Source organism: Puma concolor, chromosome D1, assembly GCF_028749965.1.
Source record: "Puma concolor isolate L17-30 chromosome D1, mPumCon1.1.hap2, whole genome shotgun sequence".
In the NCBI taxonomy this organism is placed as follows: Eukaryota; Metazoa; Chordata; class Mammalia; order Carnivora; family Felidae; genus Puma; species Puma concolor.
Window position 1 is genome coordinate 45,637,372 of NC_141676.1, and position 13,753 is coordinate 45,651,124.

Sequence of the window (13,753 nt, forward strand, 5' to 3'; positions counted from 1 at the left end):
TGGTCTGCCTTGCTGATATGAGGACTGATGTTTCACCCTCGAGCCTGGCCTTAACTCGCTACCTAAGGTTGAGTTCTCCCCATCCTTGGGTACACTTGCCATATAAAAATCCCAACTCCCAAACAGCTTCCTGGGTCCTTCAAGTATCAGTGTGTCAACCATTTAACATGAACTCTGGGTTTCAGATTCCCTGGCCCTAACTAACCTCAGTGAAAAGATCCTGAGCCAGATCCCAGCTCTCTCCACCTGCTAAATGGCACTGAGATGCCCCAGTGTTCATGCCCCCACACACATCAACTACAGGGAACTTTAACTTCTGCCTTAACTTGCAACCTGGGGTTACGAAGACTGCTGAAGCAGTACACAAGCCACAGCGGTCCCCTCCCTGCTGTGCAGGACTTTCAGAACACGGGAAGATTCGATGCACATGCTTCACTTAGAAATTGGCACGGCGCACCTGGGTGCCTCAGTCAGTTAAGCGTCTGACTCTTAATTTCAGCTCATGATCTCGCAGTTGGTGAGTTCAAGCCCCGCATTGGCTCAGTGCTGACAGCCTGCTTGGGTTTCTTTCTTCCTCGCTCCCTGCCCCTCCTCCACTTGTACTCTGTCTCTCTTTCTCTCTCTCTCTCTCTCTCTCTCAAAAAAAATCCATTAATGATAATAAAAAAAGAAATTGTCACAATTGAGCCCACCCAGCCAGGATGAGGCAGAAGGAGATGGTATTGATGGGTTGGCAGATGGGAAGGCAGGGCTAAAAGTCTAAAACAAGTGTGATGGTGGGCTTGGCCCACTCTGTTTCCCTGGATGGTCTTCTGTAGCTAGTGCTCCAGAATTCTCAGGCAGAGATGAAACAAGTCCCATTCCAAATTAAATATCACACATATCTAAAATTGAAAACTGGATGTAGCTAACAGATCTGAGTTCGAATCTCTCCTGTTTACTATGTGTAACCTTTGGCAAGTTACTTAACCTCTCGAGGTCTCAGTTTCTAATCTCCTGTAAAATGACGGTCTTGGTACTTATCTCATTGTTGTGACAACAAATGAATTAATATTCATAATAATAAGTGTACATATATGTTTGTTAAATTAGTAGGATACATTAAAAATAAATCATTCTCTTCCATAAAATAGGGATCATCATTATCATCTCATGGGTTTGTTATAAGGATTAAAGGTGGGAATGTATATGAAGCACAATGCAACAGCCCAATGGAAGTTCATTCTTTCCCACATATGCTACCTCTTCATGGGATGGCTGGGAGCCAGATGCATGGGTCCTGAACTGACCATTACACGGATGGGAAGAGGGATGGGTGGGAAGGAAGCTCCTGGAGACTTGACGATGTGTCAGCCAAGAGAATGTAGCTGGGGGTATGGGTGAGGGCAGGAAGCACGGAGGGACATACACTCTCCAGGAGCCCCACTTCTTACCCTACTCAGACAATGGGATCTCTGGGGCTGGCGACAATAGCACCCCCTCTCCCTCCTGAAACATAATGTCACAGAAGTGACTGTGGCCCAAATTTAGTCTCTCTCCACACCCCATTCCCCTGCGTCTGTGACCCAAGATGGGCCAATCAGAATCCTCCCCCAGGGTTTTTCCAGTTTGGAATTAATGGGACCAGGGCTTTTCTTTTAGTTACAGGACTAACTGAAAGATTTTTCATGGAAGGTTCTTGGCAGCTATAGTCCTTGTTATTTGGAGAAAGTTTATCTGTAGTAAGAAAAATGAAGACAACACACAGAAACACAGCCAAGAGATACGGGATGGAAAAAGTGACACAGACAAGGTAGAAGGGAGAGATGGAAAGGAGAGAGGGAGGAGAGAACCCTTTTGGGTCCCTAGATCCATTTATACCTGAAGCCAGACCCACCCCTAGACTTTCCAAATATGAGACTCAGTAATTCTCTTTCTGCTTTAGTTAACTTGACTTTGTTCCTGTCATGTTCTGTGGAAAGAGTCTTTACTAATTTTGAAACAAAGAAAGAAAATAATTCTGCCTGAACTATACAATTCATTAGCAGGCTAGGGAAATGGTATTTGTGGCTTAACTGAGGTGGTTGACGAGGAAGGTGGCAGCTGATACTAAAATGTCACTGAGATGACAGCAAATCAGTTGACTTCGAAAGTATTGAACTAGATGTCAACTTTAGGGAAAGACTCAAGGGATGTCAAGGGAGCCCCTTGCTCAACATTCTTATCAACTTTGATAAAGATTTCTAAGACTACTTATCAGAACTGTAGATAATCCAAAATGAGATTACATGGATAAGTCACTCAGTGACAGAATCCAGATCCACGAGTGGCTGACAGCTACAGGGATGGACCCAAACATGCTGGATTATGTCTGAGGAGGACCAAGACTAAGTTATGAGGAATCACGTCGAATCTTACATTCAGAGACCAGTCACACCAGTTGAGGGAGAGGAGGGAAGGAAGCAAGCCTTCCCAGAGGCTCACAGGAATTTTTGTTGGCTGCATGCTCAGCGTGATCCCAGAGCGCTGCGAAAATAGCAAACACAAGACCTGGCAAGCTTAACACAAACACAGCCCTCAGGACAAGGGAGATAATCATCCCCCATGTTCTATCCCTATCAGAGCACATCTGGAGTACAAAGTGCAAGGGGACAAGAAACAGCATCCTATAAAGAATGGCTGAAGAAATGGGGCATTTTGGCCCGAAGTCATAGTTTCTATTTCTCCACAAACACCTCAATGGCTGACATATGGCCAAGGGGAGACCTTATTTGCTCGACTCCAAAGAACAGAACCTGGACCGATGAGCGGAAGTTATGTGGAAGGGACATGTTGGCAAGAGAAAAGTACAACCAGATCAACCATGGCTCAGGCTCTGCCAGCTTTGAGCATCATCACCTAAAGGAAGCTCACGATTCTTCTCTCTCCAACACTTCACTGCCCAGGCAGGGGGAGGCTGCTGTCACTCCAATTTTGGGGACATCCTACTGGCCACTGTACTCGGGTACAGGATAGGCAGTGACGTGACCAGGTGCTAATGTATGTGGAGCACAGGAGGCTGGGGTGGAGCGAGGAGAGGTTGTGATGGGGAAACATGGTCATAGAAAAGTGACCATCTTTTGGCCGCCTTCTCTCTGTGTCTCCTCATCTTGTTTTATTTTTTATTCTTATTTTTTTCATAATGTTTTTATTTATTTTTATTTTTTTAATATATGAGATTATTGTCAAATTGGTTTCCATACAACACCCAGTGCTCATCCCAAAAGATGCCCTCCTCAATGCCCATCACCTACCCTCCCCTCCCTCCCACCCCCCATCAACCCTCAGTTTGTTCTCAGTTTTTAAGAGTCTCTTATGCTTTGGCTCTCTCCCACTCTAACCTCTTTTTTTTTCCTTCCCCTCCCCCATGGGTTTCTGTTAAGTTTCTCAGGATCCATATAAGAGTGAAATCATATGGTATCTGTCTTTCTCTGTATGGCTTATTTCACTTAGCATAACACTCTCCAGTTCCATCCATGTTGCTACAAAGGGCCATATTTCATTCTTTCTCATTGCCACGTAGTACTCCATTGTGTATATAAACCACAATTTCTTTATCCATTCATCAGTTGATGGACATTTAGGCTCTTTCCATCATTTGGCTATTGTTGAGAGTGCTGCTATAAACATTGAGGTACAAGTGCCCCTATGCATCAGTACTCCTGTATCCCTTGGGTAAATTCCTAGCAGTGCTACTGCTGGGTCATAGGGTAGGTCTATTTTTGATTTTCTGAGGAACCTCCACACTGCTTTCCAGAGCGGCTGCACCAGTTTGCATTCCCACCAACAGTGCAAGAGGGTTCCCGTTTCTCCACATCCTGTCCAACATCTATAGTCTCCTGATTTGTTCATTTTGGCCACCCTGACTGGCGTGAGGTGATATCGGAGTGTGGTTTTGATTTGTATTTCTCTGTCCTCATCTTGTTTTAAAGAAAAAAAAAAAAGAGAGAGAGGGATTATAGATTTCTGGAATCCAGCTCTTTGTTGGGGGTGGGTCCAGTGAAGCTGCGGTTAGTTTGTTTGTTTTACACTTTCCAAGTGATTCTGAAGCATAGCTAGGTTTGGACACCGCACAAATGACCCCACGAAGTGCTGATTCCAGGGAAAGTCACTTAATAATTGGTGTCAAAGTTTGATTGATCAATAATCCTCTCTGCTCTCTTCTCCATTCAATCAAAGCCAGTGTCTGAAGCTGGGAGCCCCTTCCCTTTGCCCTTTTGCCGATTGTCCTGCTCTTCACCTCTGAACCATCAATGACCCAGCTTTTCACCATGCTGATCTCCTTCCTCTCAATAGTCTTTTTTTTAATTTTTTTTTATTTTTTAAATGTTTTTACTCATTTTTGAGACAGAGAGAGACAAAGCATGAGCAGGGGAGGGGCAGAGAGAGAGGGAGACACAGAATCCGAAGCAGGCTCCAGGCTCTGAGCTGTCAGCACAGAGCCTGACGCGGGGCTTGAACTCATGGAGTGGGAGATCATGACCTGAGCTGAAGTCGGACGCTCAACCGCTCAACCGACTGAGCCACCCAGGCGCCCCTCAATAGTCTTTACCTGGGACCAGCCATCTGTCTGCCCTCAACCTCCAGCCAATGCCCCCAGGGCACTGGGCATCTCTTCTCTCTGCTGCCTCCACCTGGAGCTCCTTGCCTTTGGTCCCCATCCCTGGTCTCAATTCTCTGGCTGAGAGAGAAACACTTTCTCTTGCTTCCATCTAGCTCTCTTAGCAGATCTCACACCAGGATTCTTCACTTTTTTTTTTTTTTTTCAACAAATAAAGATTTAGTGCCTGTCATGTCCACAAACTGTTCTGGGTGCTAGAAATAAATGGCAAACAAGAAAGGACACAGTGCTTGCTCTCATGAAGCTTATATTCTAGCTTGCGGAGGCAGATGATAAACAAGATAATTTCAGAGAGTGATTAAGGGCTATGATAAAAATGAAATCAGGCAAAAGAAATGGGAAACATAAATTGGTGGTCAGAGAAGCCTATTTAAAGGGATAAAATCTGAGCTGAAACTTAAAAGACAAGGAGTGAGCCACATAAAGCTGAGCATTCTAGTCATGGAGAAGAGCATGTACAAAGGCCCTGGGGTGGGAATGAGCGAAAATCCAAAGAGTAGTGTTGCAGCTACGAGGTGAAGGAGGAGAAAGAACAGGAAGAAAAGAAAATGAAGAAGGATGAGGAGGAGAAGGAAAAGAGAAGAGGGGGAGGGGAAGACGAGGAAGAGGAGGAGGAGGAGGATTATAAGATCTTCCTCTAGCTCTTAGAATCACCGTCCCATTTTTATGGCCTGCTCCGAGTTTGCCCACCTTCCCACACTCCTATCCCCCCCACATGGTGCTTTGTGCCTGGAGTCTTTCCCTGCCCTTCTGCTGTCTCACAAAGTCCATGAGGCATATTTGCAAATGTCCGGGCCACAATGGGAGATAGGGTTTGAGTTATTTCCCATGGGTCTTCTGGGCCTCAGCTAATCCACAGAGGTGCGTAGGCCCCTGTTAAGTTTCCCTGAACCTTTCATGGCGGTTTTGAATATCCCATGCAAGTTAGAGGCTTTGTCTATATAGAGCTCACAAGGACTTCTTGGCGATGTCACGGAATTCCTTACCTGCCCATCCCAGCCTCATCTCTAGCCCAGCCAAGACACCCTGTAGACAGGGGAAATTTATACCAGCAAGAGCTGACCAGCCACACAGGAGGCTTCATGTGACATGGTGAGCTCCCTGACATGTAGGTGTTCCAGCAGATGTGCCTATGGTATAATCACACACAAGTGCACACTGTCAGAAGAAAACTAGAGGAAATGATACCTTCGATAATTCAGGCCACTTGCCATCCCATTCAATACATGCATGTGCCTGAGCGTGCATGGGAGGGGACTCATTCCCTCACTCCATCACAGTGAGTATTTTGTACCTGTCATGTCAGGGGTTAAGGACCAGCAAACCACTTGTTTTACCTGTTACTTGATTGAGGGGACACTGGTCTCTTCCAATGCAGGAGGGGCAAATGGAAGTCCTGGACTTATTAAGAAATGTCAGTGTGCTTCTATTCCTCATTAACAGAACTATCTGGAAGGAGACATGAATGAGGCTACATTGAATCCAGTACCCATGTTCCTACTGACATACAATTTGAAAGGATTTTTAAGGAATAATATTGTTGGCATCATTTTATTTTTAATTTCTTTAAATGTTTATTTATTTTTGAGAGAGAGAGAGAGAGAGAGAGAGAGAGAGAGAGAGAGAGACAGAGCATGAGCATGGGCATGAGTGGGGGAGGGGCATAGAGAGAGAGGGAGACACAGAATCCAAAGCAGGCTTCAGGCTCTGAGCTGTCAGCACAGAGCCCAACGCGGGGCTCAAACTCACAAATATGAGATCGTGACCTGAGCCGAAGTCGGACGCTCAACCAACTGAGCCACCCAGGCACCCCAAGGTATAATTTTGACTTATATGATTTTTTGCTTTCCATGGTGCCTCTTGAATCTAACCCTCAAGTAAGATGGGGCTCCAGTCTACTCAAATTGTCTCATTTTCTTTCAGAATATATATCCCTGTGAGCTTTTCTTTTTCTTATAATTTCTTTTCCCTCCTCCTCCTCCTTCTTCCTTCTTCCTGCAACTCCCTTTCTTCTTCCTTCTTCTTCCTCCCTCTACCCCTCCTCCTCCTTCTTCTCTCTCTTGTTTTCTGTTTTATCCACTTCCTCCTTATTCCTTTCTTTCCTTAGAGCTTCCACCTTTATTGAGGGAGAGGGTGAGATAGAACAGGTCACTCTGACATACTGGCCCTTTTTTTCTCCTCTCAGTATGAAACCTATCAATACCCCCCCCCACACACACACACACCCTAACACTCCTTCCATCCTGACTCATTTAGCAAGTATATAAACTTTACATGCTGTCGGGAAGACCATCTAGATACCTTTTACTGGATGAGAGGACATGAAATGCTGTGCTTTTAGATGACTATGCATTAAAACATGTGGCAGAGATAGCTAATTGTCCCTTTAAATCCATTTTCACCTTCATTCTTTTGGGGAAAAAAAAATCCTTTCCCCAAGTTTTAGCTGGGCGTGTGGCTGTCTAGCTAAATGCTTTATTTCCCAGGCTCCCTTGCCGCTAGGTGTGGTCAAGTATCTAAATCCTTACCAGTGGAGTGTGTTTGGCAGTGCTGGGTGCAATTCTGGGTCACATCGTTCAAAAGAAAGCTGCTTGCCCTCTACTTCCTTTCCCCCCTGCACACTGACTGAAACTCACATGTGTTGGCAGTGAGCTGGCTGTAACGGCTCTGATGAGAACACCCTACAACAGTACTGTCCAGAAAATAAGCTCCCGGCAGGTGAAATTCACTGTATTTGTTAACAAGTATCCAGTAGGAACAAATGTAAAACAAGTAAAATTAATTTTAACAATATATTTTACTTAAGCCAATATATACAATTACCACTTCAATATGGAATCAATGCCAAAAAAATTATTGAGGGGCACCTGGGTGGCTCAGTCCGTTGAGCGACTGGCTCTTGATTTCGGCTCAGGTCCCGGTCTCAGGGTTCATGGGATTGAGCCCCGTGTCAGGCTCTGCACTGACAGCGTGGAACCTGCTTGGGATTCTCTCTCTCCCTCTCTTTCGGCCCCTCCCCGCCCCCCTCAAAATAAATAAATAAATAAATAAATAAATAAATAAATAAATAAACACTTAAAAAGTTATTGAGAAGTCTATTTTTCTTCCATCCTTATCTCTCAATCACCGGTGTGTGTCTTACACTCACGGCACATCTCAATTTGGACCAGCCACATTTCAGGTGCTGTAACTCCAGGCTGTCTATGGGACAGCAGAGCACTGGCGGATTACAGGGCAACACAGCAGAAGGAATCTGGGTTCCTGGTTGACCCGGTGGAGCAAAGCTGGCCATCATCTAGGACTTCCCATTTACCTCTTATTTTCAAAAAACTGTATTTTGGGGTCTCTGTGAGACATGAGCTTCACCTATATCTTCAGTAATATAACATGGTAAGAGGTTTTCCTCCCCCACAGAAGTTAACATTGACCTGCATCTGACATTCTGTATGACAAGCAAATGGAGAGCAATAGTGAAAAGTTCTTGACATGCCAGCCCATGTATGTGAACTTATCAGCAATTACATCCTGCTGTTCCAGCTGAGTCAGCAGTGTGTATGGAGGAGCACCCAAATTTTAAACCCTGAAAAATCCCTATTTGACATGCTTTCATTTTTTGGTATGTTTTGATTTTTTTTTTTTTTTTTTTTGCATTTCATGAAACTCAAAGCAGTAAGCAATCTCTTTTAATTTTCATTATCAATTTGAACTACATACTTCTTAAAAGGGGGCCAAGTTTAAAAAATAAAGTTATATAATAAAAAAGAGGAGAATGATACAAGAAAAGAGAAGTGGGAGGGACGACTTATAGTTAATTACACTATCAGCAGCAGCACTGAATTTTTAAAAACGCCACTAGATTAGACATAGTTTATTTAAAAGACCTTATCCAGTTTAAAATTCTCCAATTCTACACAGGTACTTTATGAACATCTAATTTTGTAGGCCTGGTCGTATAAGTTTGTGTGTAAGAATAAAACAACAATCAAATTAGGGTTGTTTTTTTTTTTTTTTTTCCTATCCAATTTGTTTCTGTTTTCCCACAAACAAAAGGAACTGGCTAAAGATTGACAAGGTTGTTCATGTTTCTAAATTAGTTCTCTAGTTTATGAGGAAACGCAATCCCAAAGTCTATAAAAAGGAAAAAAAGCAAATGTAAATAAGGAGACATGGCTTTAGACTTTGTGTCCCAAGATATGTCAGTTATTGTCTTGATTTGTTGTTGCTGTTTTCCTTCAGTGAAGACTCACCATCCAGAATGCCAAGGGCAGCCATAGTTAACTCATTTTATTCCCTGTTCATTTTCGTGTGTCAATACAGGAGACTGGTTAAGGGAACAGATTTAGGAGTCAGACATCCCTTAGTTTGTATCCTGACTCCAATGATTACCAGCTGTGTGGTTCATGGGCAAGTTATGAAACCTCTCTGAGACTTGGTCTTCTCATCTGTAAAATAAGAATCATAATAAGCTGCCTCAAAGTACTGGAAAGAATAAGTGAGATGAGTAGGAAGTATTTAACACCATGTCTCATCCAGTGTTTCTGCCAAGTATTTTTCTATTTCCAAAATAATCATCTTATAATGTGTATTTTTTTTAAGCACCTACTCTATGACAGCTTTTTTTCTTTAACATAGATTATTCCTGACTCCCACAGCAACACTGTAAGGGGTGGGGGAGCACTCTCATTTCACAGCTGGAGAAGTTCTAGCTCAGAGAGGTGAAGTGGCCTGCCTACGGTCACACAGCGAATATATGACTGAACAGAAGTCAAACATCAAAGCCTGTGCCCTTTCTGCCAGACTGAGGTGGGGCTCTCCGGGACACACAGTCCTGTGGCATTGTGCAGCCCAGAGTGGGACAAAGAACGAGAAGGCCGAGCAGCTTTGGAGGTCTCCAAACCTCACAGTTTAGAATAAATCCCCCAATTATGCTTGAAGTTGGACAAGCTTTTGAAATCTCGACTGGACATTCTTTTCCCATCAAGTTCCTTGAAATTTCCCTTTAAAGAGCATCTAGGAAAAGCCACTCTCATTAGCCAGGGTCTGGCTTTATTTTCCTAATAAACAGATCTTTAGTCAGACAAAAGGGCCTCTTTTATTTTCAATCAATTCTTCAACATTTCAGCTGATTTTCTTCTATTTGGCTTGAAATTGTGATCTGGGAATGGCTAGTCCTGCAAATTGTCGTCCTATCAGGGAAGCCCCTTGAGGATCCTCAACTTGTTATTTTTAATCACTGTAATCTCCTTGTCAAAGGAGACCATGGTCAGAAACAGAGCAGGCCTTTCAGAGCTTTTCTAAAGCACAGTTATTGCCAAGGGAGGGGGGACAGGGGGAAGAGGGAGGGAGGGGAGAGAGAAGCGGTGGGAGAGAGAAGGAAGTCCATATAGCACTAGCAACTTGGAAAAAGCTGAATAATCATCTCAATGGGATCCTGGCTGTTGAGAAGAAAGCGTGTGTGTGTGTGTGTGTGTGTGTGTGTGTGTGTGTGTGTGTGTGTGTGTGTTAACAGTGACCATCATAATCCAGTGTAGAACATCTAAAGGAGATACTGGGGTGGGGGACATAGAGAGCAGAAGCTATTCAGGGATGAGCTGGAATTGTGGGGATAAAGATTCCAGGCAGGAAAACAAGCCATTGATTCCAAGGCTTGTGAGGGGGCCTCAAGAAAAAAATAAAAGAAGCAAGCAGAACACCAGGGGAATGTTAACTTCCACGGCCCTAAGTCAATACCCTGAACAGAATGCATTAGATTTACCTTTAACATGATTATTCTAAGAGAGTATAAGCCAACAGAAAATGTCACAAACTAGGCCAGCGCCCTCTTCCTAACTTTGAGTGGCGGAACCAGGTTTGCTAATCTCAGGGTATTTACTCAGAAGGCTGGGAGCACGGTTTCCGTAATATCTTCCTTCCATGATCTCTTAGCCACCAGAAGGGAGAAATGGGGATTGCCGGCCAACAGCCTGAGTGGGGGTGTCACAGTCTGAAAGTCTAATGTGTAGGCTGGAACCACCTGTAGGGTAAAAGTCTAGAGCTCTCTCTCTCCCCTAGTCTCGGTTCTCACCTACTGGCCATGGACACTCTGGAAGCAGGAGCCTCTGTGTTCTGGTGAATACCAGGGGCCCCTCCTCCCCAGTGCTGGGGTACCTGCAGCCAGTGCTCAGGCCATCAGGGAGGATTTGTATGGGAAGAAACGGCTGGTAGGACACTTGGTGTGGCCCCAGACTTGCCTAAATCATCTAAAAATATCTTCTTGGGCTCACAGTAAGAACAATCTTAGGTGAGGCTCCCAGTATGGAGAAATCATTCATTCACTCATTCCATTAATTCACGAGGACTCAGCCACCATTCACTAGTAGACTGAATTAGAGTGCTGAGAACACCACTTTTAAACACACACACACACACACACACACACACACACACACACACACACACACCAAAAACAAATGACTAGGCAGGCACATCCCTCCGTTATTAAACCAATAAGGGCCTCATATCCAACTCAAACTAACACGTATTGGGGACCTCAGGCACACTCCTCTTTGTCAACTCACGTATTCGCTACAACCACCACAGAGGTTGGACAAACAGCTACTTACACCGCTGGGAAATAAGCTCAGAGAAATGAAAGGACTTGCACAAGGTCACACAAGCTACTAAAACCAAGCCCATCTTACTCTAAAGCCGCCTCCTTCCCTGCCACGTGGAGCTTGGGCTGTTTCCCCAGGGAACCCGGATCCTCGGTTTTGGTGAGGCCTCCCTCAAGAGACCAAAAGGGTTCCGCCCGCCTTCCTCCGGTCCACGGAGAGGACTGGCTGTTCCCAGCCCCTCAGAAAAGCTGTGGCCACACCCGCAGCCCCTCCACCCCGCCCGCTCCCTCCCGGGCTGGGCCGGGGGTTCCTTCCCCGCGCTGTACCGAGGGTCCCGCGGGCCGGTGCGCGGGGGTCAGAGGGGCTCCTCGCCACGCGCTGAGCGCCGCCACGTGCGGGGGGCGCCGGGAAGCCAGGTGGACAAAGTCGGGGACACGATCCCGGGAAACCGCGAGAAGGGTTCTGAGATGGGTAGCCCCTGCTTACGGTGGCCTGCGTGGCCCTGGCGCCCGCTGACAGTGGCCCAAACTTTCTCCAGTGTTCTCCAACCGCTTCCTCCCGCAGCCTCTGGGAACCCGGAAGGCGGGGATGCAAGGGCGGCGGCTGCGGGCCCACCAGCTGCCCCCCAAGACCCTCTCTTCCCTGCTAGGCACCAGAGCTGACTTACGGAGGCGCGGGGGAACACGCACCCCGCCACTCCCCGCCCGTGGGACCCCAGGTGAGACCCGGCGGGCTTCCTTCCTGCCCTAGGTCCTGTCTCCCAACTGGAGAACGGCAGCTTCTGCGCCGGGAAAAGATGTCTGGGGAGACGATCCGCCGCGGAGAGAGGCGGTGGGCCGTGGGGATGGAGTCAGGGGTCTTCAGGTCTGCGCGGGTCGAGCGGCGCTCCTGCCCAGGAGGCGCTCACCTGCCGGGACATTCCCTCCCCGCACTCCCTAAAGCCAGCGCTCCGCGAAGGAGCGTATGCGCGACATCTCCGCGGCGTGGAGCCTCGGGGTGGCTGGAGCAAGGGTCCCCGGCCTCCAGGGAGCAGGCCTCGGGAATGTGAGCTTCCCTTTCCGACTTCACCGGGTTTCGCTTCCCTCTCCGAACCCACCCACAGCTCCTTGGAGGCCCGTTCCATTGGGAGCCTGTCCTAAAAATCCACACTCTTCTCCCCCGCCTGGGACCATCGGAGAATAATTTGGAGTTCTTCCCGGGGACCCTTACGAAAGCTTCAGACTCTTCCTCCCCTCCTCCCCGTGCCCCACGACCAGTCAAGGGAGAAGTCCCTTTTCCTGAAGGCATTTGTCCAAGGAAGCGGCAGTGACCACCCCGCCTGGGGCCCGTCTGGGAGAAACTGGTATCCTCCCCTTCAGGGATGGGAGAGGGGAAAGTCAGTTCCCCACCTTGCCTGGGATCCGACTGGGAGACACCAGGCTTCCCTCCGCTCCAGCGGCGGATCTGGAGGAAGGCGGGTTTTCACTGCTCTCCCGGAGCGGGCCGGGGGAGAAGCCAGGTTCCCTCCCAGCCAGGCTGGCGTGGCGCGTCGCTCAGCTGCAGCCCACGCCCGAGAACCGCGCGTCGGAGATGGGGCTGCCCAGCCTGGCTACGACCCCCGCGACGGCCCTGGACGCTGGCCCGGGAGCGGCGCGGAGCTCGCGGCGAGAGGGGCTGAGGGCAGGCAGGACACAGGGCCCTCGCCGGGCTGTGCCGGCACCGTGCGCCCCGGGACCGTGCGCCCTCCTCCGGCACCGCGCGGTCGGCGCCCTTCCGGGGGCCGGGTCCCGCGCCCCTAGCTCCATGCCGGGCCACTTACCACGGTAGCTGATTCCCGGCTTGTAGAAGTCGGGGTCGCCCTCCACGCGGAGGCTGAACTCGGTGTAGCCCTCGCGCCGCGTTCCCTGGGCGCGCAGGATGCGGCTGCAGTAGCCCTCCGACTTGGGCACTTTGTCCAGGGTCTCGTCGGAGAAGGCCAGCGCCGCGGCCAGGGGCAGTGCCAGGGCCAGCAGCGCTGGACTCCGGCTCAGCCTCAGGGGCGCCGGGGACAGCCTCATCCTCGCGGGCGTCCAACTTTGTGCCGCTGCCGCCGGCCCTCGCCACGCGACTCCTGCCCGAAGGGGTCCCCGTGGAAGCGAGACCAGGCGGAGCCCGGGCGGGGAGCGGGAGCTCGGAGCCGGCGCTGGCGACCGGGAGACCGTGCGGGTCTCGGCTTGGCGGCTGCCGAGCTGCGCCGCGCTGAGCTGAGCTGAGCTGAGCGAGCAGAGCCGCGCGAGGAAGGGAGGGCGGCGGCGGAGGGGGAGGAGGGCGGGCTGATTTTGCCCAGATCCCCGAGCGCAGCGCTGTTTTGTTTCCGAGCTGGCGATTAGCGGCGCGGCGGTGTTGATTTTGCGACGCTAGATTCCCAGGGTCTGGCGAGGATATCATAAGGCACAGGGACACTGCGGGATCTGTCCCGCCACCAGGAAGGCTGCTGCCCCAACCCCAGCTACACCTTTGCACCCTGCGGAGTAGAGGGCTCCTAGGAGAGAAAGACGGCAAA

At 48.7% G+C, this 13,753-nt stretch overlaps 1 protein-coding gene across 4 annotated transcripts in view; it reads right to left on the minus strand.

The window, feature by feature from the left end:
* Nucleotides 1–13,505, minus strand: part of SPON1 (spondin 1) — a 261,347-nt gene extending 247,842 nt beyond the window's left edge. For 2 of the 4 annotated variants that reach the window (XR_015240990.1, XR_015240989.1), the window contains exon 1: nt 13,031–13,504. Coding sequence is in view for 2 of the 4 variants with exons in the window: in XM_086677913.1 (XP_086534039.1) it covers nt 13,031–13,268 (238 nt within the window). In the remaining 2 variants the exon portion in view is untranslated. Of the gene's footprint in view, nt 1–13,030 lie in introns of all 4 variants that reach the window. The other 2 variants (XM_086677913.1, XM_025928387.2) reach the window with 1 other exon arrangement.
* Nucleotides 13,506–13,753: the final 248 nt, after the last annotated feature.